The sequence below is a fragment of the Epithele typhae genome, assembly GCF_022376455.1.
Source record: "Epithele typhae strain CBS 203.58 chromosome Unknown BXZ73scaffold_20, whole genome shotgun sequence".
NCBI lineage: Eukaryota > Fungi > Basidiomycota > Agaricomycetes > Polyporales > Epitheliaceae > Epithele > Epithele typhae.
In genome coordinates this window covers 139,367-162,548 of record NW_025954211.1, presented here as the reverse complement: position 1 = coordinate 162,548, position 23,182 = coordinate 139,367, and the positions used below count along the sequence as shown (strand labels likewise).

Here is a 23,182-nt window from a genome sequence, read left to right as displayed (position 1 = left end):
TCTCGCTCCACATCGCGCAGCGCGCATCGCAGCTGGCCAAAGAAAGCGCGCTCGGTCGAAGAAAGCGCACAAGGTGCACGAGCCGGCCAACCTGGCCTGGGACAAGACAAGATGGGCGCTCCGCTCGGAGGTGGAGAGATTAGATAAGATTCGCTCCGTTGCGAGCTCGGTCCGCGCAGCCCCTGCCAAGCCAATCGTCGATCGACATAAATGCATAAACGCTCTGCCATTCCCGCCACCTGCAAACAGATCCCTACATTACAACCTGCCCACCTCCTCAAGCAGAGGTCACCTTCTTCCACGACGGACGCGACGACACCTCTTTCCACCAACGCGCCACGTTCGGGTACTTCTCGCTCTCGAGAAAGTCGATCTTCTGCTGCGCGAGCAGGGACCCGTACGGGAGGTGGAACAGGTCCGCGATCGTCACCACCTGCAACGACCCAGGGTCAGAATTCCAACCGAAGCATCGCGGCAAGGTACGCACATCGCCAGCGAGGTACTTGGTCTTCCCAAGCATGGTCTCGTAGCCCGCGATCTTGCCCTCGAGCACCGGGATGAGTGCCTTGACGGCCTCAGTGTCCGTCGTCTGCCCGAACATCCTGTGCACACAAGCGTCAGTGGACGTCCTCCCATCCGAGCCACAGGAACGGGCACGTACGGCTTGAACAGGTTCTCGAACGCGAGCTTGCTCGCGCTCGAGTCAAAGTTCGACATCTCGACCGACGCCGCCTGCTCGAACCGCGCGACGGCCTCGAGGTCGCCCGCGGCGGGAACGAGCCCGGCCGCGACGCCGCCGTACTTGAGCGCGAGGTAGCGGCAGATGGCGCGGGACTCGAAGAGCGTGAAGCCGTCGTCGTCGATGTACGGGATCTGGCCGAACGGCTGGTTGGCGAGGTACGCGGGGGCCTTGTGCTCGCCCGCGGCGACGTTGACGGCGATGAGCTCGTAGGGGGTGGCGAGCTCCTCGAGGACGATGCGGACGCGCTTGGTGCACGTCGCGCCGGTTGCGCCGTAGAGCTTGAGGACCATGGTTGAACAGATGAGTGAGATGAGAGCTGCGTAGAGGTGACGGGTTGGTGCCGTCGATAGTGTCGTGGGCGGCGACTTTTATACGTTATGCTGGCGTAGTGTTGGGCATCGTATCGTAGTACTAGTGGGGTTCGAGAAGCGGAAAGCTGTCGTGTCATCTGCTTTACGCGAAGTTCAGTGATTTGTTAGCGCCATACGCTCGACGCCCCTGCAAAGCGGGAGAGCGGCTGACTAACAAACTGCGAGGGAAGGTCCGATCGTCGACAGTTCACCGATACCGGGGAACGCTGTTGCATAGTTCTTTGAGGGCGGAGGCTGTAATGAAACGGATGCTATGAACGCGATGAGGAAACACTTGGTCAAAGCGCGCACGTCACCATTTGAAGATAGGCGCTCATGATCAGAGCTGCTGGCAACACGCACGTGATGCATTGATGACGTCGTCATGAAATGAGCAACGACCCCTCTCTGTTGTCTCTCCCCGACAAACGCGCTTCCAGATGCCCGTCTGCTTCGAAGACCCTGACAGCGATGGCGGGATCTCCGTGGTTATCGTGAGTGTCGGCATGCTCTCTGTTTCTCCCTAGTATCAACGTAGGTGTCGAGCGAAGAGCACCGTTGAGACGGCTCCGTCACCTTAGTAGTCGAAGAAACCAGCTTCTTTGTCTTCAAAACCGTCTTCGCGCGGCGGTATAAGTTCTTGAGGCCCGTGTTCGAAGGACAAGCAGACGTTCCCGCCGATATCAATATATCCCAAGATGGCACAGGCGGTATAGAGATCCCGGATTTCTGCTCCGACACCGCTCAAGAATGGCGGCATGTCTTACGGGGCTGCATGTCTCAGGACACAACGCTCCTCTACGCCGTCTCGCGGTCTTCCGTCCTCTGTGCATCTCTTCCCAACTACCGCGATACCTGCAGACTTCCTGGAGACACGCTTCCCCACCCTTCGGCGGCACAGGTGTTCGCCTGCGTTCGGCTCGGACGGAAGTGCGAGTTCAAAGAGCTCTACGAACGCGCGATGCGCTGCCTGAGGAGCTACTTCCCCACCAATTTGACCCGATGGCGACAGCTCTCGCGATACGTCCCTCCACAGTTCACCATGATCGACGCCGTCGGCGTGGTCAACATCGCTCGACTGGCTCCTGACCTCTCCATCCTCCCCACCGCTCTCTTCGCCTGCTGCGTAAGCACCCGTCCGGAGATCGTAGTAGGGGACGCCCAACTCGACCAGCGACACGGGCGTCTTTCGGAAGAAGACGTTGCGCTCTGCTGGAAGGCCAGGACACATCTCGTCGCGGTCACAAGCTCGTCGCCGCTCGTCGTCGTCTCGCCGATCCTCCCCAGCGACTGCGAAAGCGCATCCCTCCATGGAGACCCGTGCAAGGCTGCAGCGCCCCCCTTCTTGCAGGCGGTCGAGAAGCAGATCGCGAAGGATGAAAATAACCCGCTCCAGAGCGTGGTTTCTAGGTTCGACGAAGGCTTGCTTCAAAAGCTCTGCCCGCAGTGCCTTACTGGTCTGAAGGGGCGCAGCCAGAAGCCCGCGCGGCAGAACTGGAACAAGTTGCCCTCTCTGCTCGGGTTGGAGAACTTGGACGTGGAGTGGGAGAAAGGGGACGTATGGAGTCCAGTCGTTCTCCTGCACGCTAACAGTGACAGATTTTGATCGATATTTGTACCCCAGGACTAACATCGCTTCCCTGCTTGTCGCCCCGAGTTATGCCAGCAATCCGCGCATCGCTTCCTCCGGTCGGTCCCAGTGCACCTGCACACCTCGTTCAGCGTGCATGTTCCCCCCTCAAACAACAAAGAACACTCACAAAATGGTTCCCGTCCACCCGGACGACCTCCACGTCCCTCACCGGCCGCCCCTCCGCCCGCGCCGCCTCCACATCCCTCACCACGCAGTCCACCGCGTACGGCATCTCCCACGCCGACCGCGTGCACAGCACGAGCCGCACCCCCACCGCCGCACCCCAGCCGCCTGCAGGACGCGGCCCCACCGCGAGCGCGCGCTCCCACACCGTCCGGAAGACCCCCGCGGCGACCGCCGCGCCAAAGAGGTGCACGTCCGCGCCCGTCGCGGGGTCGCCCGCGGGCGCGTGGCACACCGCGGCGAGGTCCGCGGCGGAGATCGTCGCGATCGTCGGCGCGGGGCGCGCGAGCGGCGTGCGGCGCTCGTAGCCGTCGAGGGTCGGGCCGTGCGCGAAGTAGCCAGTCACCCAGCGCGCGAAGAGCGCGTCCGCGGCGCGGTCGTCCGCCGGGCGGAAGGGCAGGAGCGCGGGGTTGTACGGGTCCGGCACGGCGTCGGTCGGGTAGCCGAGGACGCGCATGCCGGGGTCTGCGGGGGGTGCGCGTGCGTGTGTGAGCCGGGCCGCGCCCCTGGGGAGAGAGGAAGAACGGGGCGGAGGGGGCGTACCGTGGAGGATTACTTGGCGGAGGTGCTTGCTGAGGTCGACGGCGTCGATGGGGAAGGTCTCCATGTACGCGAGGAGGGCGGTGATCCAAGCGGCTCCGCAGGACCATCCCCCGACGACGATGCCCCCCTTGTTCTGCGCTTTGTCCGCGGGGGTGACGTCGCCGACGATGACGAGGCCTCCGAGGAAGTCGTAGACCTCGCGTGCTCGGTCTTTCATGAAATCCAACAGTTTATCATGCCGGTCTGCAAGCGTGGTTGGGTCGTCGGAGAGAGCGCAGACGTCCTTGAGAAGAGCGCACTCCTCATCCGTATACTGCGGTGCGTCGGGGTAGCCCGGCCGATTGACAAGGATGACGCGGGCGTTGTAGGAGGTCGCGAGAGGCAGTAGTCGCGCAAATGTTCCTGTCGTCGTGATGGTTCGGTATCCTTGGACATCTCAGAGCATAGGCATACTCACCAGAATGCCACACGAAACCGTGGAGAAGGACGAGAGTGGTGTAGTCCGTGCTCCCTGGGGGCGCTCCTGTATCTGCGCGAGCACGGAGCTGAAGCACCATGATGGGGTCAAGCTGAGAATGGTCGACGGGGTTCACCACAACGTACAGCTTTTTGAACGAGACTCACAGCGCGCATATAGTTCGATGAGGGTTTGGAAGTCAGGATGCACACATTGAAGTCTCGCCTGGACCAGTGACTGCTCCATGAGTTGCCCCTAAAATAGTCTAGATACCGGTCCTCCAGTGCTCCGTGTTCACGGACCTTACGGACCTCAGCTTCATCCTCACCCACCGAGTATGCAGCCGAACGTCATCATCGGCGGAATTTTCCCACCTGTCGCGTGCGCCCCCCAAGTCCGCGACCGAGTTTGACCGCGGGCACGGTTCAGCGCGAGAACGCGCCGAAGGAGTACAAGATATTGCACGACCTCTGCAGTGAGGGGCGGGTAGCTTGATGGGCGTGTGCCATTGCCAGCAGTGCTACACGTCGTACGTGCACCACTTTCTCGGGTCCGCGCGAGACCCGGATCTTGGAACGAAGAGCGACAGAGTTTACTCACCGGGGTGGAACGATGTCGCAGTAAGACTGTCGTCTCAGAGCGGCGGACGTCAGACCTTCTGGACGGACCTGCTACAGATGGAAAGTTCATAATGCATAAGTTCACAATGCATATATGTTCATAGTGCATGAGCCGAGGCTGTGACCGACGCTATGCATTATGAACTTTCCATCTGCCATATACGGGGCAGCCAGCGGGTGAAATACAATGGGAAGGCTGCAGTTGGGCACCCACGAGCGGACAGCGCGAAGCCTGTTCTATTCAATGTGTCCGCCCGAGTCGTGGCGCGTGACGGAGGGCACGAAGCAGGCGAGGAAGGCGAGGGGGAGGTACGTAGAGGCCATTTCGAGCGTCGGGGCGGGTGAAGGCGGTGGTGGCAAGCGAGGGAGGGCGCACAATATTTCAAACCGCTCAGCTTTATCCGACGTGGATTCTTCCGAACTGGTCCCTGGATCATGTCGAATTCCAGACAAGCACGACATTCCAAAGCTTCTAAGCTTATAAAGAGCAGCTATCATGGCACCCCGGACTCTTGCTCAACGATCAGTATCTTTCGCAAACTCCTCAAACGCTCCGAACGGTGTCCCAAATACAATTTGTGACGGTAGAAATAAAATATTCTCCACGTTCAGCTACTTTACACTCCAAGAAATGGACCACGCTGCCACTACGCTTTGACCGGTGCCTCCTAGTTAGTAGCTGGTTCACTCTGCCCGCACTGACTGATAACGCCAGCGAGGTGGTTTCTAGACCTGACAGTGAGATCTCGCGAAGATCCAGCTCAATATCTGCAAAGCGCTGAAACATCGAACGAACATAAGCCTACCCGTTGAATGTGTTCACTCAACCCCCGCTTCCCGTTGTGTACTTGAGCGGATCGAGCGCTTAAAAGCTCTTGGTGACAAAGAGCGCCGGGCTAATCATCCTCGGCCACGTGCTGGAGTCACGCCTTATTTGCACTGCGGTAGCCTGCGCGCTTACGTTTCAGCATTTCTCCTTTTCTTTCCCATTGGATTTTCTCCCACCATCCAGAAATACTCCCTACGATCCGAATAGTGGCTCCATCATGCCTGTTGTCTTCGTTGACACCGAGGACAGAGTGGAAGAGACCCCCTCAGCCGCCGAGACAGTGAGCGTGTTCGTACATACAACAGAACTTGGCAACAGCTGATCGCTTGAATTACACCACCAGGCGCAGAACAAATCCAGTGGGAGCACATCTCCCGCCACTTCGGCATCCACGAAGGATGACTGGGTCGATACTGCCAGCGTTTCCGACCCAGTCGCGACTCCAGCCGAACAGAGGGAGTCGACTCCTATTCCAGAAGAACAGGTACAAGGTAAGTAGGAGCTCCGGGGTAGCAACTACTATTGATACTCACGCGTAGCGTTCAAGGTTCATTAGCGGAACCCCCCCTTGTGGTAACACCAACCCCGCCTTCTGAGCCACTCTCGGCCGCCACGCCTGTCTCGGATTGGAAGAATGACGATGAAGTATGGCTCGATGACGGCTCGGTCACCCTCGTCGCTCAAGGCATAGGTTTTCGAGTATACAAGGGTATCTTGGCCAAACAATCTTCGGTCCTAACCGATCTCTTTGGGAAGGCACAAGAAGGTCGCACAGGACAAGAGGACCTCGTCGTCCATTTACCCGATTCTTCCCGTGACTGGCGCCACGTACTGCGGGTCTGTATGTCTCATAACGTAACCCTAAGGTACGCCCGCATGTTCACCACCACTAATCAAAACTGAGCTAACATATCCCGCACTATCAGATTGCGCGACGCTACCCCTATGCAGACTCCGTCCGCCGAAGAGGTCTTCGCATACGTGCGCCTCGGCCGCAAGTACAAGATCGAAGCAATCTACGAGCAAGCGATGGAGTACCTCAAGTCATACTTCAACCCAGACTACAACCACTTCTACCAGCAAGACATCTGGACACCCCCGCGCTTCCGCTACGTCGACGCGATCGGCGTCGTGAACATCGCGCGCCTGACCTCCGACGAGCCCCTCCGCCTCATGGCCCTCCTCGTCTGCTGCCTCACCGACTCCACCGAGCTCCTCACCGGCATCGCGTACAGCGACGGCGAGGTCGAGACGCTCTCCCCCGAGGACCTCGCGCTCTGCTGGGTCGCGCGCCCGAAGCTGTCCACCGCGCGCCTCCGGTCGATCCTCCGCATCGTCACGCCCCTCCTGGCCTCCCCATGCGCGAGCCGGAAGGAGGGCTTCGGGTGCCGCGACGCGGCGCAGTGCATCATGGGGGAGCTGCACACGAACGCGACGTTCCTCGAGCCGGGGAACCCGTTCATGGGCTTCAACGGGAGCGAGATCGAGGAGTTGCTTGTGACCTTGTGCGAGCGGTGCCGGGCGTCGACGGCGGCGCGCCACTCGAAGCAGCACCGCGCGGCGTGGAACGATTTGCCGGCGTTGATGGGGATGCCGTGTCCGGAGTGGAAGATGGTCGATATCGATGGGTGAGTGGGCCGGCTGTCGAGTGCTTGGGTGTCAGGGGGTGCAGGCTGACCGAGGTTTGTTCACAGAGACGCGATTTTCTTTGAACCGATGGCAGTCATGGTGAATGACGAGAAGCGGGTGTGAAAGTTCGAGGCTGCGTTATCAACTTATCCCTCTCTTGATTCGCATATTTACTTGTATAACAGTGCCTTTGTTCCGTGAGAAGAGGATAGTAACTTAAGGGGCGAAAGGGGTGTGCCTTTTTCGGCCGAAAGTTACGTTTTGGAAACATCCTCCGCAGCCAAGAACGCCTTCAAAGCGCGCTCATGTTCGACCCGTTGTACCTGTGTTCGGAGATTAGCGTCTGCACCACCACGACTTCGATCGTCACTTTCCAGGGTGTATCAGTGTCCGCTTCCGGTGTTCCACGCACTGCGCGACGTTCGTCGGAGGCTGCGGGGGAAGGAGCACGAAAACGTACGTCCGTCATTTCAGCATTATTCACTCATATGGGCTCCCTTCACCGAAGTCTGGTGATTCGATCCTGGTGTCTTGCACCACTATTAATAACTCTGCACAAAAATCTGACACTTCATATCCAGCCTCTCCATCTTTTCTATATGCGAGATACAGACGGCGCAGCGGAAGCCTAAGGACGGAAGAACCACGAGCAGACTCACCTATCATTTCGACTGTCGCACCCCATCCTTCCGTGTCCCTGACGGAGGTGGTTTGTACAATCTGCTCGGCAACACTTTCTACAGGGTAAGCAATTCTTCCACTCGAACAAGTGCCTTCTTCGCGAACTTTGATACTTTAGGTGTAGGCGCTCATAACTCAAGCCATGCCCTCCCCACGGTGAAAACGCCCCGTTGAGGGCGGCCAAGGCGGCCGCTCGGAGGCATATGACAGTGCCCGCCCGCGCGTCCGTGAGGAGATAAAGCTCGATGTCCCTCGAGGGACGACCCGCATCACCTTCCTCAACTCGCCATTACCACCTAGTACGCCGCAGTTCTACATGCAAACCCCTCCGAAGACCGAAGATGTGAAGGAGTTTGCACTATCTCAAGAGGGAGACCTCCACAGCGCTTCAGATGAGGCTCGGAATCTGGAAGTTGAAAAGAGGTAAGAAAGAGCCTAGGGGCCCACAATGAAACTTTCTGAACACGTTTTCAGACTAGTCAGACGAATCGACTTGCGGATCCTGCCGGCTTCCATGATTATCCATATGCTTTCTTTCATAGACAGAGCCAACATTGTGCGCAACTTTCTCTTTGTGTCTAAACCTCACACTGCTGAGTGTCTCTTTAGGGAAATGCCAAGGTGCTCAACCGAGATGAAGGAGACTCGCTTGAAGAAACACTCGGCATCTCAAACCAGCAGTACCTCGTCGCGCTCATGATATTCATTGTCGCTTTCACCATCGTTCAGACCCCGTGCAACTATATGCTCAAGAAGTACCGCCCTTCGCGCGCGATGGCGCTGATGATGTTCTGCTGGGGCGTCATGACCATCGTTCTCGCCACGGTGCAGAACTTCTCTGGCCTCGTCGCTGTCCGCTTCTTCCTCGGCGCTTTCGAGTCGGGTCTCTTCCCCGGCCTCGTCTACATCCTCACCTTCTGGTACCGCCCCGAAGAGCGCGCACTCCGCATCGCCTTCATCGTCGCCTGCTCCTCCCTCGGCAGTGCGTTCGGCGGCGCGATCGCGTTCGGCGTCGGGCGCACACTCAACGGCGTGCGCGGCCTCGAAGCCTGGCGCTGGCTCTTCATCATCGAAGGCATCCCCTCCTGCCTCGCCGCCCTCCCCGTCCTCCTCCTCTTCCCGGACTACCCCGAGGACGCCCGCTGGCTCTCCGAGGACGAGCGCGCGCTCTCCGCGGCACGCCTCGCGGGCGTCGCTTCGCACGGCGCCGACGCGCTCACCTGGGCGGACGCGCGCGCGACGCTCGCCGACTGGCGGCTCTACGCGCACTACCTCGCGTACGTCTCGATCTCCGTCCCGTTCTCCTCGAACTCGCTCTTCGCACCCACGATCGTCGCCGGGCTCGGCTACACCGGGCTCGACGCGCAGCTGTTCACCGTGCCGCCGTACGCGGTCGCGTTCGCGGTCACGCTCGCGGTCGCGTGGGCCGCGGACCGCTTCGAGGCGCGCTCGCTCGCGACGTGCGGGTCGATGCTCGTCGCGGGCGCGAGCTTCGTCGTGCAGGGTGCGTCGCCCCCCTTGTGTAGCCTGGGCGGACAGAGCGCCTCCGCTAACACGACTCAGGCGCGCTCCCCGCGGACGCCTTCAAGGCGCGCTACGCCTTCCTCTTCTTCAGCCTCTCCTTCTCCTTCGCCTCCATCCCGCCCTCGCTCAGCTGGCTCGCCGCGAACGTGCACAGCACCGGCGCTGCCACGCTCGCGATCCCGCTCAACGTCGCCTTCGGGCAGCTCGGGCAGATCATCGGTCAGTGCCCCCACCTCCCGCCGCGTTCCTGGCCTCGTCCTTCCCACCCGTACATGTTCCGTCCATCCTCCCCTCTCCGCGCTCCCATGTATTTGTGTCGTCGCGCTCACGCCGGGCCCCGCAGGCGTGTACATCTACAAAGACTCCGAGGCGCCGAGCTTCCCCACCGGCCACTTCACCAACGCCGGCTTCCTCCTCGAGGGCGCGGTGCTCATCGCGGCCCTCCGCGTTTTCTATGTCCGTAGGAACGGGAAGCTGTCTTACGGCGCGCGCGCGTGGCGTCTTTAACATCGCGGATGCATTTGTGCGTAGCCTACGCAGAAACGAGGATCAGGGGTAGGTACAGGCAGGTAGAGGCGGGGCGCACACTTGTGCATCAGGCGTGCATCGAAGCCACTCTGTTGCTTCTCGCATTCCTCGTATGTACTGCTGCCGCTTCGTGTAGATTGGAAGCGAGAGGTCGCCTTGTGCTTGCATCTGACATCACTTGGTGAAATGTAGACAGCTATTTTATGATCTCAAAGTTGCTCTGGTGTTCGTACATAGACATCACATGTGCTGCCTCACCCAGAGTCAGTGTACTCCAACAGATAACAAAGGGGGATTGAATGTGACCGTCCGTGGCATCTTTCGTGCGATTCAAAAAACTGTTGGTTCTTTACGACTCCGATACGGGGAATCGAACCCCGAGCTACCGCGTGAAAGGCGGTAATGTTAGCCGTTACACCATATCGGACATAGTAATTTTAAACTTTTAACACAATATATCGTACATCATATGAGAGTACGAATCCACTCGTGGGTACCAGTCAATCCGAAGGCTGCACTACATATGGTATGCATGGGCTACCGTTCGCCTCTCCGTTCGCTCACCACCGCGTCCATCCACTTCCAGACTAAGCGCTCAAGCATCAACTCCCAACCCTCCTCCTTCCTCGCGACCATCGGCGCGTCGAACAGCACCGCATCTTCTGTAACACCTCCTGGGAAGTTCACCGTAGAACCCGCCGGGGAGGGCAGAGGCGAGGATCCCAGCGCGGGCGTGCCGGGGCGCGTCGTCGACGTCTCCTTGCGCCGGTTCGGCATGACGATCGGTATTGAGTACCGCAGCTTCAACGCGCTATGTGCGTGGTCAGCGAAAAGCGCATGCAGCAGAAGCGGGAAGCACGCACGCGGCCCACAGGCGGAGGTTGTCCGTCCGGCGGAAGGTCCAGCCACGCTTGTTCCGCTCGGCGGTCTCCTCCGTCTGCGCCTCCTCGAGCGCGGCGATGTCGTGGATCGCGTCGCGGCTCACGTATCCCCACGGCTTCTTCGACCGCCTGACGGCATGGTTGTAGGCGTGACAGAGGAGTTGCCCCGAGGAGAGCGCAGTGAGGATCTCGCGCTGGTCTGTTGAAGACAACGGTAGGAGTCGTAGCATGGTTGCGGGGAGCAGGGCGACGAGTAATGCATGAAGACGACCTGAGCGGTGTATGAGCGAAGTCCAAAGGCACGGAGGCGTTGAACTCTTACCGTAGTCGTCGTCGGGATATGTTGACCGTTTCGCCCAAGGAGGCAGTTCGCTGTCAGCAACCGCCGCCTCTGCCTCTTCTTCCTGTTCCTCTTGCAAAGACTCCATCTCTTCCGGTTCTTCGGTAACCGCCATGTCGCGCATCGACTCCATGAGCCCGGTTGACACGACTCTCCGCTTGGCTCGTCCAAGGCTCGGTCCAGAATCGCCAAGCACGTCGCCTGCGCTCACACGCCGACCCTTCGACCGCATCTCGCGCTCAATGCGCTCCTTCTTCTCCATCCTCTCCCTTTCCCGCTCCCATCCCCGCTTGCCCTCCTTGAACCCTCCGAACAAAACCTCGTCGCACGAGTCGATGTAACTGCTCACCAAGTCCCGTTCCTTCGCGATGTCCTCCATCCGCATGTCCTGGCGATACAGCCATCCACCACCCACCACTAGCCGTTCGTCCCACCCGTTCCGCGTCTCCGCCTCGGTCATGCTGTTGAAGTCGTAGGATGACTCGTCGTCCCACACCGGTACCTGCTTCTGCGATGCCCCGACGGCCACGAAGGAGATCGAGACAGAGGTGTCCGCGTCGAGGTAGTCGGGCTCCTCCAGGTGGCTCGACGGGCTCGTCCCGCGGCTCGGGCCCCCGCCCGCGCTTGCGCTCGAGCCGTGGTCGCTCTGCGCGTCGTAGGCGTCGTGGTCGAGCGGGAGCCGAGCGCGTTCCTCGAGCTCGCGCAGCACCGCGAGCACATCCAGCGCGAGCGTCCGTACGCGCGTGACTGGGTCGGAGGGGTCGTTCGGCTGCGACACCTGCCGCTTCGGGACCGGTGCGCTCGACAACGTTTGCGGGCGGTAGCTCGCGCGCGTCGTCTGACCGGGCACGGCGCTGTCGTCGGGGAGCGAGACGAGGTAGTTGCGCACGGTGCGCACCGCGCGGGTCGTCATCTTCAGCAGATCGAGCACGTCCACCGTCGTCTTCGTCTTCACCGCCGGCCCCGCAGAGAGCAGGTCGGGGTTTCGCTCCGCGTGCGGCGTTTTCAATGGATCGGCGGCGTCGAGCTGCCATCCCGTCGCGACGATGCTGAGGTCGAAGACGACGCCCGGGCGTAGGTTCTCCGGGTCGGTCTCGAACGTCTTCACGTACGGAGGGAACGTGGGGTGTATGCTCTGGGGTATTGCGGGTGACGGGGGAAGAGTGAAGCTCGGCGAGCGTTTGGGCCGACCCGTAATGGCCGCTCCGCCGATGGCGGGGCGCAGCTCCCTCCCGGCCTTCTTCAGTGGACTGCGTCCAACATCGACCACGACTCGCGGTCAGTTCCCGCAACATAACAAAGGGCGAAGATGGACGCACTCGCTCTCTGCCGCGATCCCGGTCTTCGTGAAGTAATGCTGCAGGTACTCGATACTCCCCAGCGCCATCACGCTCTCCCTCTTCGCCGCGCTGCGACTGAACGGCTTCTGGGGCTTGTTGGTCGAGTTCATGTGCGGGTAAAAGGCGACCTGTCGCTTCCTGGCAGGGACATTATCCGCCGTGTCGGATGTGGGGGACGCGCTGGACGACTCCGGGGTATCCATCGTGGCGGGTATGAGTGGTATAGCGTGTGCTGGGATAGTTCCCGGGTTTTGACTAGGGCTATATGCGTGCGGAAGTGGTAATACAAGCAAGGTGGGGTCGTAAAGACGTGAGGGAGGGTCGTGGCGGGAAGGTGGTGGTCAGACAAGTCAGGCGGCGCAGATCAGGCGCACGCCGCGTCTGCCCTTGCCCCCCGTCTCGACCTCCGACGATCAGCATCGCCATCTCCGTCATCCTCCTCCAATCGCCGCGTGTTTCACACCAGGCGGAGACAAAGCAGCGAGTGAGGTGTATTTAGAGCGTAAGTAATGTAGAATAAAGGATCCATAGCATGCAAGATGGTGAAATCTGTCCGTCTCTCGCCATAACGACCTGTCCAACCCGAGCCTCACTAGACCATACGTGCCATCTGCCCGAGCTGAGCAGCCATGTCCGGATACGCGTGCATGAACTCCACCTGCGCCTCGGTAGCCTATATACACGTCAAATCAGTCGAAGCTCACCGTGAACAGCGGCGAAGGACTCACGAATTGGTACGTCAACGCGCTCACAAGTTCCGGCTCGCTGCGGGCGAGCTGGGCCTGCCGGTCGAACATCTTCATCGCGATATCGATCTTGCCCTGCTGGAGACTGAGCTGGGCGAGCGTCGCGACTGCTGCCTCGCACTCGGGGTCGATCTCGAGGGCTTCTTGACAACATTTCTCTGCGGCCGTGATGTCCTGTTTGTATTGGAACATGGCAAGCCCTTTGTTGACCATAGGGAGAACATTCATCGGGAGAGGCTTGGCGCGCTCGATCTCCACGGCACGCTCGAATTTTTCAATCGCGTCAGGATAGCGTTGCTGATCCAGGAGTAGTTCGCCGCTGGATATATGCCAAATCAGTAACCCTGTGCGGTCGATCAGGGGAGGTGCGACGTACTAGTAGTTCTGAGGCTCGCTGCGATCAGGGAAGGCCTTCAGCGTCCGACGGAACGTGGCCATCGAGTTCGCAAGGTTGCCGGACTTGTACTGGGCGACGGCGAGCTGGATGTGGCTGAAGACGAACTTATCGTCGAGCTCCGTGGACTTGGTGTAGTTCTCAGCAGCTTCGGCGAACTCGTTCATGATGAACAACACTTGACCACGGTGGTAGTAAATGTCAGGGTCGTTCGGGTTGTGCTTGATGGCTTCATCGAAGCACTCGAACGCCTTCTTGGGATCCCCACCCTCCATCCACACACTAGCAATCTTCACCCACGTCTGGGTCAACGACGGCTGCAGATCCAACGATGCGAGGAAATCCGCCTTCGCGCTATCGACATCCGTCATAAGGAAGTTGAAGGTACCGCGGAGGTTCAAAGCCTCGGCCTTGCCATTGTCCCACGAGATGCCCTGCTCGATTGCCTCGTTCACAAGGGTGAACGCGTGCGCGTAGTCAGACGCGCCAAGGGCCTCCAGGGCCAGGATAAGGGTGTTGTCCCCGGTTGAAGGCTCGGCTGGGAGCTCGGGAAGTGGGCCTATACAACGTCCATGAGTATTGTTGCAAGTCTCAGCGCATAAATGAAAACAAGTTTTGGAAACATCTTCACCAAACACGGACATACTGCGAAGGAATTGCGTTGCCACTACAACGACGTCGAGTGCTCATGGTGAATGAGTCCGAAGAAGCCTGCTCAAGAAGCTGTCGGACGGCCACCCGAAGCCACTATGCAGCGCCAACAACGTCCAATGAAATGCCTGGTTGTGCATTTGCCGAGGCGGGGCGTATGGGCCACGAGGCACACCGACCATCCCGTGGTCCGACGGAAGATGCAGATCGCGCAGGTGGGGCAAGGGGGATGGAAGCCTCATATGATTGAACAAGAACTCACGTTGACGGAAAGCACCAAAGTAAGCCGACGTGAACATGTGGGAGGGAAGACGCTTTTCGCGTGTCTATCGCGTGTCAAGTGAGAAGCTGGCTCTGGGAAGCAGCAAGCGTACTCACCGAGAGCACATCCTGCGCCTTCGCTGTTGCCAGCTTTTTGAGTACCCGCTCAACAGACTCCCCGGAGGACACGTTCTGGAACTGGTCCAAGATCGCGGCGGCAGTGAAGTCGCGAAGGGCTTCCTCGTATCGCTCCAACGCTTCGAGCGCCGTCGCGCGACGGTTCAGCGCCTTGAGGTATTTGCTGTCAAGAGCAAGCGCCGCGTCGCAGTCTTCAACGACCTTGCCGTGCTGTGGGGGGTTGAGGTTCACGTAGCACGCGGCACGATTGCTGAAAAAGACTGGTTCGGGCTTTGGTGTTACTGCGATCGCACGAGTGTAGTATTCAATAGCCGCGGGGAACTTGCGCTGTTGGTACGCAGAATTGCCCTTGGCTTTGAGCGACGCGGCGACCTTGGTGCGGTCCTAAGAAAGGGTCAGAGAGCGCACATGGTCCAGTAAACATGTCAACAGACCGTGTCAGACATTCCGCCGATGTCCTCCGGAGTCAAGACCCTGTCTTCTGCACAGTAGAACACGTAGTGGGTCCTCGGTCGCGCGCGTAGTACTGGAAACGAACTCACCCTCCTCGGAGACCGCAGCGGGCTTCGGCTTGCGTTCTTCGAGAATGGGGCCATCATCGTCCTTGGCTGGCTTGCGCTTCTTCGTCTTCTTCTTGTCCTTTTTGCCCTCGCCTTTTTCTACGTCACCGCCATGCGCGCGCGAGGTTGACGCGTAGTAGGCCACACCGCCCACCGCAACTGCGGCGGCGGCGGCAGCAATAAGCACGGCTTGCCTGTTCTCGGAGACGAAGTTCTGGACGCGTTCGACAACGCCCGATGAGGCGGCGGAGGAGGACATGGCGGCGAAAAGAGGGACGGACGCGGGGCCTCGGCCGGCGCGCGCGCTGGGTCAGCGCGGCATTGCTTCTTGGGTTAGGGGCTATGACGAAATTCCTGACCCAGCCTCCAACGGCTTGACTTTTCTCTTCTACACTATCATCACCATCCACGTTATCCACCTTCTCTACTCGGCATACCCCCATATGGCGGAGACAGCAACGTTCTCCTCGAGCGGCGTGGACGCTATCACGCGCAGCATCGACCTCACGGAAGAGGTTCAGGGGACGCTGCCTCTCGATGTGCTTGAGCGAACATACGACATTGAGAGGACGGCCAACCATATCAGTCTGGGCGCATACAAGCGAGTACGTCTGCTCCAACCTCTCAAAATACGACTGTCATAGCTTTGTGTGCAGGTCGCTTTGCAATTCCCCGACGAGCTTCTGCCACATTCCGTGCCCATCTTCAAAGCGCTGAAATCGCGGATACCGGAAGCGAGCGAGTTGTACGTTCTAGCAGACACTTCATACGGCAGGTGAGCTTTCTTGCGCGCCATGGATGTGTCATTTCTGAGGCCGCTTACCTAGCTGTTGCGTAGACGAAGTTGCCGCTCAGCATGTTGATGCCGATGCTCTTGTACACTATGGCCATGCCTGTATGAGTCAGTACGTCGACATTTGCGCATATTCATGGGGTAGGCCTCTCATGAGCTTATAGGACGTCCCGCCTCCCGGTCATCTACGTATTCGGAAAGAAGCCCATCGACCCCCTTCATTGCGCTCAAACTCTGGTAGCTGCATTGCCAGACGATCGACAGACAGTGGTGCTGAAGTGCGATGTCGCCTATACTCATGCCGCACGTACGTCCAATCTCATGATATGTGCAACGTCGTTCCCACAATATTGGTGTAGACGAGATTGTCACACATATGAAAAGCGTCCTATCCCCTTCCACGAGGGTACTATATACGATTGCACCCCTAGCAACGTTCCCTTCCACTGTCGATCAAGCGCCAAGGCAGTCGCCCCATGCCGTTCAAGTCACTGGTCAAGGAGAATCTGAGTCTCTCGACTCGGACATGTCTCCAGAAGACAGCGTCATCCTGCACGTCGGGCCGGAGAGTCTTTCTCTCACCAACTTACTACTCACGCATGCGGCCTTCGAAGTGAGTATATGAAATTTTCTTGAAAGCGCGTCATTGACTCGATGATAGGTATTTTCTTACCATCCGACAACGAGATCCGCTCAGCACGAATCTGGACGGACAAACAAGTTGCTTATGCGTCGCTACGCTGCCGTTCAGAAAGCTCGGGACGCGGATGTCATTGGCATTTTGGTCGGAACCCTTGGTGTTGGTATGCATCAGGTTACCTTACCCTCAGCCTCTATACTGATTTCCATGGTGTGCACGCAGCGAACTATCTACCTCTAATCAGCCACCTCCGGAATGTCATCTCTCGAGCGCACAAAAAGTCATACACAATCAGTGTTGGAAAGCCAAATCCTGCGAAGCTCGCCAATTTTCTGGAGATCGAGTGTTTCGTCCTCGTGGCCTGTCCTGAGAATAGCCTGCTAGATGCCAAAGAATTCCTGCGACCCATCGTAACACCATACGAGCTTGAAGCTGCGCTTCAGCCCACCCAAACATGGACAGGTCGCTATGTCTTGGACTTTGCTGAATTGCTGAAGTCACAAGCAGACATGAAAGAGGCCGAAAGTAAGTACCTTGTGCAATGCCCCGAGTACCTTGAGCTTACTGGATTGATGTAGTTGCAGGAGAACAGGGTAACGAGCCTCAGGATTCAGATCAGCCTATATTCTCCCTTGTCACCGGGAAGTATCGACATGCTAAACGTTATGGAGGTTCGCAGCTCAGCGTTCGACTATCGCCCATCGCCAGACGCTGACCGTCTATCCCAGACTCCGATGAGGCTCGAGCTGCAGAAGGGGATCCCTCTGCTATAGTTCTCCGGAATCAAGAGGACGCTCTCTCAAGGATCAACGGCAGTGCTGCTTGTTCGTTCATACTTGCAACTCTACTGTTACTTCGACTGACTGTGTACCCTCCCGCAGCACAATTCTTGCAGCAGCGTACTTTCCGTGGTCTAGAAACGCGCATCGGGCAAGACGGTCCGAGTCTGCTCGAACAGGGCCGAAGCGGCATTGCCCGAGGCTACGACAACGACCATCGCGAAGGATGAAAAGCGACTAGCATATCTCTTTGACAATTGAGAACGAAGAACACAGTGACGCATATAATCGCACCCTCAGCCATATACAACTGTAAATCCATAGATTACTCGCACCTTTTCACCGCCACATCCATCAAGGGATCCCCCAGCACGAGCTGCCGGCGTTCTCATCCAGTCGCTCTAGCCACGTCGCGCGTCGCGTTACGCGTAATGCCTTCATCCAGTCATCGCCCCCACCTTCACCACATCAGATGGGTTCGCTTCCCACGCACTCTCACGGTAAATTCGCATTCGTTCCCACATCGCTTTCTCTCACTTCGGCGTCCAGCGAATACTGTTCTCACGAAGTCTATACGTGAACCTGACTAAGCAAACGAAGCGTTCCATTCGTGGCGGCCACCGCGTCCATATTGCCGAGCTGGTACGCGCTTTTTCTAGGCCCGTTGACGGGAACTGTGCTTTTCAAGGCTTTCATACCATGAACTTAAATAGCGTCTGCACGTGGGCTCCCGAATCGCATCTTCCTGCTTCGCCGTATGAGAACGCTAGGACACGGTGCGCATCCTTCGTTTCCCGTCTCTCGCGCACGCGCAGGTGACGCAGGGCGCTGTACACGCTTCGGTGCCAGTATCTTGTTCTTCCGTCGCCCGGCCGATCGTCCTCCCGACAGCTATATACTCTAATGAGTGTACCACAGTCGTCGCCTCCCCTGGTCTTCACCACAGCCTTGCGCCGTGTCTCCCCTCACTAACGAAGACGGTGTCGCCGCAACCCCGCAGGTCAAACGCCCAACATGCTCACCTTGTCTGCCGCTGGAGTCATCTCGACGACGATCGAGGCCATCCTCTACGGTACGCTCTGTCACAGGAGTAAGTTCATGAAGCATTAGGGTTTGACTTTGTCTTTCCGCAGGATACTCAGTGTTCATGTTTATGCTCGCGATGTGGATCATGCTGCGCGACAGGAAGAAACGGCGGGTAAACTGGTGGATGGTCGCCGCCGGTGTTGCTCTACTCCTCTTCTCTACGGCGGTGAGTCTCCGTCGCCTTCTCCGCGCCATATGGACACCTTTCTGAACCGACTTTGGATAGGAAATGGCATGCAACATCGGCAGATTGTACATCGGCTTGCTCACAGTTGGGCCAACGTTCCCCGGAGGAAGCAATGCCTTCTTCGCCGAAGTCTCCGAAACGACGTTTGTAGTCAAAAGCTGCCTCTATAATACGCAAACTCTCATTCTCGATGCTGTCGTGGTAAGTCGTCCCAAACTTTGTGATGCGTGCAATCAATCCTAATCTATGAGATGTTGCAGATTTATCGCACCTACATAGTATGGCAAAGAATATGGGTTGTTATCGCTCCTTGTATTGGCTGGGGAGGCCTTTTTGGTACGCTCGATTATGAGGGTAGCAAGCGTTTTGACTAAAAGTTGGCCCATCTTCAGCAACGTCGATAGGCTTGAACTGGGCGCTTGCGACCGCTAGCCAGCATAAGAACGACGTCTTCGCCGCCGAGACCGGTCGCTGGATCACCGCACTGTATGCTCTGACGCTAGCAACAAATTTATCTTCCACTCGTAGGTATCGTTTCGACTTACCATCTGCGGTGCTCGTCTCACATTGCTCTTCATACAGTCCTTCTTGCCTCACGCATCTGGACCATCGCACGACGTTCCGCACAATATCGTGCCAACAGCATCTTCACACCCGTCCTACGCGTCATCATTGAAAGCGGGGCCATATACTCGATGACAATAACCGCCGCCCTCATTGCTTTCGTCGTTCAATCCCCCGGGGTGTACGTCATCCTCGACATGGTACGTCTTTCATTTAAAAGCCCCGGTCGCCTCTTTGGAACACGGTCCCACGAGCTCACTATGCATTCCATTCAATGCTCACGTCAACAACAAATCTCCCGATTATTTATCCCCACGCCACCCCACACGCCCACGGTCCAATTTTACCAATCCCCGCTTCCCCGCATAGATCTCGCCCATCATTTCCATCGTTTTCTACATGCTCATCATCCGCGTTGGCCTCGCCGGAGAGCGCGCCCGCTCCTCCAACAATGACTCTTCCACCCACCGGAACACGACCTGGCCGAGCAGCGGCCGCGGCGCGCGCCGCACCGACGGCTCGTACGTCATGCAAGACCTCAAGGTCGAGATCACGCAGGTCATCGAGGACGACTCAGACTTCGACCCGCACTCGCACCACAGCGCGCTCGAGTCGGTCCTCGACCCCGAGCTCGGCACAAAGCCGGCGCCGGCGCCGCAGCGCGCGGACGAAGAGAGCGGCGACATAGGCGAGGGGTCTTCGCGCGACTCGGATTCGTTTGTCGCCGCCGCCGTCCCGCCGCCGCTCGGCGTCGCGGCGGGAAAGGCGGTCGACCGCGGGTACGGACTATGACAAGTGATCGGGCGGACAGCGTGAGGGTGGTGAGCGTGGCGTGGGGGATGCGTGTCGATTATACCCTGCGGAGCTGGCGGACTGGGCGGCTCCCATGCTTGGGACGCACGTAGCTACGGCGCGCGTAAAGCATGCGTATTGTGGACGTGTGGGGACGCACGTTCTGGCACATGCTCTCGCTCGTAGGTGCCGTGCGGACCTTGTTCATGTCGTGTTGCGTGTACGTACTCCGTGCCTCTTCGGTATGTTCATTGACCATGTAGGTCGTCATCTCCCAAGAGGGATACCCACAGGGTGGGCCGGACGGTGCATGCACCGGGCCGGTTTGTCTAAGTGGGATTCCTCGGCGCTTCCAGCGATGTCGTCGCACGCTGGTTGAGCTCAATTCACCAACCTCCTCCTCCTCCTCATCTCCTTCTCTATGACGGAGGTCCCACGGCCACGTGGAAGCCCGCACAACACCCACTATGTACTGCTCCCGGGGCAACTATCAGCCCATAATCATTAATCAGCTCCCGTCCTCGCGTGAAAGACATCATTTGGGCGATTATGCTGCACCACCAAGCCTCGCGCGAACAGAAGCAACACTCTCTAGTACGCGGCCATCTTACCCTCACGTTTCACTTCGCGGAATTGACTCGAGGTCTGGATCAGTTCGCAACACGTGCGCGTTCGAGGTACTGTCTGGCTGTGTTGCTTGGAGGTTCCTGCTTGGTGTGCGAGGTGCCCGTTTAGCATGCGCAGGGCGCACAGGGGCTAGCGGCGCTCGTTTCGTTGTACAGTGACGGGCCAGCGCGGAGTAGTAGACTACATAAGGAGGGGTAAGTTGAAGTTCAATTGGGAGATCACAAGTGAGAATAATCCCTTTCCTTGCTGGGGCCATTTCAAGCGCACGTCCAGAATCGCACGGCGCGCTTCTCTTGCTCCTCGATTCCGAAAGACGATTCTGGGTCCAGCATCGTGTCCAGAATCATCCCCCACTGCGTAACTCTGACCTCCACTATTCTCACCAACAGAGTTCAAAAGATGGCGATATAGTCTCATCCATGGCAGCGCACTGCTTCACCGGACACACCATGAAAGACCCCGTCCTCCACATCCACCTCGATTCTGGCGTCCCCGAGGGCAGCACCGATTACACCACCGTCATACTCCTCCACGGCTTCGCCTGGCATGGAGGTATGTTGTACGCTCCTTCTTTTCACCCTAACCCACCCAGACTCATGTTTCGATCGAGGCGTCTTTGCAAAGATGATCCCCCCCGCTCACGCCCACAACGCCCGTCTCGTGCTCGTCAACCGCCGCGACTACCCCGGCTCCAAGCCCTACACCCCCGCCGAGCTCGCGCTCCTCAAGCGCGCGACCGCGCTCGTGTCCACAGACGCTGCTGGCGCGCGCACGCTCCTCGCGTCGTTCATGCGCGACCGCGCGCGCGAGGTGTACGACTTCCTCGTGCACTTTATCGCGGACAACGACGTCCCCGCCGCCGACGCGGCGCGCAACGCGGGCGGGATCGTCCTCGCCGGGTGGTCGTTCTCGTCCGCGTGGATGACCGCGCTCCTCGCGCACGTCGGGGAGTTCCCGATGAACGACGTCGAGGTCGACCGGTACGTCCGCCGGGTGGTCCTCTACGGTGCGTCGCCTCTTCGTTCCCTGCAGTAGCGCCCGTGCGCGGGGTGTTGACCCCGACCCCCTCGCTCTTTCATCCTTCCTTCCTTCGCGCGGGCGCAAGACGGCCCGTATCACTCCATGGGGTACCCGCCGCCCTCAGACCCATACAACCCGCTGTGGGACGCGTCGCTGGGTAGCGACGCGACGCGCGCGTTCGCGATGTGGGTCAGCGGGTACTTCCAGCACGGGGACTCCGCGGACGCGATCGAGAGGCGCACGCCGCTGGCGAACCCGGCGCCGACCCTGTCGACGCTCACGGACGAAGAGCGCGAGTCCGCGCTGTACCCCGGACCTGGGGAACCGTCGGGCTCGGACGGGCTGCTGCTGGCGGGGGGCATCCAGTCGGGGTTGTACGAGCAGCTGAAGAACGCGGCGCTGTACCTGCCTGAGGAGATTGCGTCGCCATTGGGTGAGGATGGTGACGAGATGGTGACCAGCGCGTGGAGCGATGTGGAAGTGCGGTACATCTGGTGCGAACGCTCTGTTTGGGAGATGACCTGGACGTCGTGGAAGATGCGGGAGGAGATGCGGGAGGCGCAGGCGCAGGGCAAGAATATGCGGAACTTGAAGATTCTGCGTCTTCTTGACGCCAATCACTTTGTAAGTGTGGCGGTCAGAAGATATCCCGAGTGAGCTGACATGTAGGATTCGAATCTTCAGGTTCATTGGGACGAACCTGAGCGATGCCTCAAAGCGTTTCTTGCGCCAGAAACAGCGTCCTCTGAATAGACAGCTGTCGGGGGAGCGAAATATCGTTGGGACATTGGAGTCAGTTACAAGTGTGTTGGCGTTTGAATTCACAGTAGAAAATGTAGGGCCCAAGGCGGATTCGGGCGGAGTCTGAAACAGCCGCTGAGGGATCAGCGGAGTTTTCTGCTGCTGCGGGTTTTCCCGAACGTGCATTGTGCAAGTTGCGATTTTTGAGCTCATTCCTCCTCTTTGCATGACCGTCATCCCTCCTTTTGCGACTTGGGACGCTACACATGACAGGAATGTACCGTTGGGTATGTTGAGTTAACTGCTTCTGTGCTTTTGCTTGCGTTGACGCATTGCTGACGAATTCGACTCGCTGTGTGGCAGCGCTGTCTGTAGCTCCATTGCAAACGCCAATTTCGAATAACATCGCTTTTTTCTTGCTGCGAGTGGTTCAAACGTAAAGCCGTGAGAGAGGAGTTGGACGTTGGCGGCGACGAAAAGGTCGAGTGAACCTTGGACGCACCGCAGCGACGGGTCTGAGACGCACTTCAAAAGGACTCGTGATGCAGCTTACATCAAGACAACGCCCATGAGGAAGTATTGCTCCTGTCGTCCGTATATGTGCTCAGCCGAATGACTCTGCAGGCTAGGAATTTGATTTTGGGGGTCTGCGCTTGGGAGTGTACCCCGAGTTTGCACTCGTTCTACTCTTCAAGGTAGCTGACCGTCTTTCTCATGCAGGAATGGGGCGCTATTAGCGGCCAGGTGCATTCCATGGTTCCAAGAGGAGGGAGAGGATGATCGACATAACTGAGAGTCTGGCGAGGTAAATCGGAGAATATCGGAACGCGACGGGCGGTAACGGGCGGCTGTCGCTCGTCGGTCCCGCACTTTGCCTCCTTTTTCTGCGTCTGGGTGCGTGCGTAGCGGCTTTTCCACACGAA

At 58.6% G+C, this 23,182-nt stretch overlaps 9 protein-coding genes and 1 non-coding gene across 10 annotated transcripts; 6 read left to right on the top strand and 4 right to left on the bottom strand.

The window, feature by feature from the left end:
- Positions 1 to 277: 277 nt before the first annotated feature.
- BXZ73DRAFT_46014 (glutathione transferase) lies at positions 278 to 1,032 on the bottom strand (the record flags this gene model as incomplete). The annotated part of the gene is made up of 3 exons (XM_048019612.1): positions 278 to 433; positions 488 to 602; positions 662 to 1,032. 3 exons carry the CDS (start codon positions 1,030 to 1,032, stop codon positions 278 to 280), a joined length of 642 nt encoding a protein of 213 aa, XP_047878451.1.
- An 835-nt stretch (positions 1,033 to 1,867) lies between these two features.
- On the top strand, positions 1,868 to 2,698 carry BXZ73DRAFT_100829 (uncharacterized protein; the record flags this gene model as incomplete). The annotated part of the gene is made up of 1 exon (XM_048014697.1): positions 1,868 to 2,698. One exon carries the CDS (start codon positions 1,868 to 1,870, stop codon positions 2,696 to 2,698), a length of 831 nt encoding a protein of 276 aa, XP_047878450.1.
- A 51-nt stretch (positions 2,699 to 2,749) lies between these two features.
- BXZ73DRAFT_77100 (uncharacterized protein) lies at positions 2,750 to 4,008 on the bottom strand (the record flags this gene model as incomplete). Its single annotated transcript, XM_048022587.1, has 4 exons — positions 2,750 to 2,797; positions 2,853 to 3,373; positions 3,452 to 3,853; positions 3,909 to 4,008. The coding sequence occupies 4 exons, from the start codon at positions 4,006 to 4,008 to the stop codon at positions 2,750 to 2,752; spliced, it is 1,071 nt and encodes a 356-aa protein (XP_047878449.1).
- Positions 4,009 to 5,574: 1,566 nt separating this feature from the next.
- BXZ73DRAFT_89658 (uncharacterized protein) lies at positions 5,575 to 6,989 on the top strand (the record flags this gene model as incomplete). Its single annotated transcript, XM_048025352.1, has 3 exons — positions 5,575 to 5,637; positions 5,991 to 6,223; positions 6,284 to 6,989. The coding sequence occupies 3 exons, from the start codon at positions 5,575 to 5,577 to the stop codon at positions 6,987 to 6,989; spliced, it is 1,002 nt and encodes a 333-aa protein (XP_047878448.1).
- Positions 6,990 to 8,181: 1,192 nt separating this feature from the next.
- Positions 8,182 to 9,698, top strand: BXZ73DRAFT_89657 (MFS transporter; the record flags this gene model as incomplete). The annotated part of the gene is made up of 4 exons (XM_048025351.1): positions 8,182 to 8,223; positions 8,277 to 9,171; positions 9,231 to 9,410; positions 9,535 to 9,698. 4 exons carry the CDS (start codon positions 8,182 to 8,184, stop codon positions 9,696 to 9,698), a joined length of 1,281 nt encoding a protein of 426 aa, XP_047878447.1.
- Positions 9,699 to 10,074: 376 nt separating this feature from the next.
- BXZ73DRAFT_t93 lies at positions 10,075 to 10,146 on the bottom strand. Its single transcript has one exon. It is a non-coding gene; the product is annotated as a tRNA-Glu (tRNA).
- A 110-nt stretch (positions 10,147 to 10,256) lies between these two features.
- BXZ73DRAFT_89656 (uncharacterized protein) lies at positions 10,257 to 13,791 on the bottom strand (the record flags this gene model as incomplete). Its single annotated transcript, XM_048025350.1, has 5 exons — positions 10,257 to 10,530; positions 10,583 to 12,190; positions 12,260 to 12,414; positions 13,009 to 13,345; positions 13,403 to 13,791. The coding sequence occupies 5 exons, from the start codon at positions 13,789 to 13,791 to the stop codon at positions 10,257 to 10,259; spliced, it is 2,763 nt and encodes a 920-aa protein (XP_047878446.1).
- Positions 13,792 to 15,473: 1,682 nt separating this feature from the next.
- Positions 15,474 to 17,472, top strand: BXZ73DRAFT_46085 (diphthamide biosynthesis protein; the record flags this gene model as incomplete). Its single annotated transcript, XM_048019630.1, has 10 exons — positions 15,474 to 15,635; positions 15,687 to 15,805; positions 15,858 to 15,935; positions 15,988 to 16,130; positions 16,183 to 16,436; positions 16,485 to 16,626; positions 16,686 to 16,999; positions 17,056 to 17,134; positions 17,192 to 17,287; positions 17,345 to 17,472. The coding sequence occupies 10 exons, from the start codon at positions 15,474 to 15,476 to the stop codon at positions 17,470 to 17,472; spliced, it is 1,515 nt and encodes a 504-aa protein (XP_047878445.1).
- A 784-nt stretch (positions 17,473 to 18,256) lies between these two features.
- On the top strand, positions 18,257 to 19,871 carry BXZ73DRAFT_45914 (uncharacterized protein; the record flags this gene model as incomplete). Its single annotated transcript, XM_048019598.1, has 7 exons — positions 18,257 to 18,314; positions 18,376 to 18,494; positions 18,555 to 18,716; positions 18,776 to 18,869; positions 18,893 to 19,039; positions 19,098 to 19,279; positions 19,449 to 19,871. 7 exons carry the CDS (start codon positions 18,257 to 18,259, stop codon positions 19,869 to 19,871), a joined length of 1,185 nt encoding a protein of 394 aa, XP_047878444.1.
- Positions 19,872 to 20,947: 1,076 nt separating this feature from the next.
- Positions 20,948 to 22,271, top strand: BXZ73DRAFT_100822 (uncharacterized protein; the record flags this gene model as incomplete). Its single annotated transcript, XM_048014696.1, has 4 exons — positions 20,948 to 21,050; positions 21,109 to 21,504; positions 21,604 to 22,142; positions 22,203 to 22,271. 4 exons carry the CDS (start codon positions 20,948 to 20,950, stop codon positions 22,269 to 22,271), a joined length of 1,107 nt encoding a protein of 368 aa, XP_047878443.1.
- Positions 22,272 to 23,182: the final 911 nt, after the last annotated feature.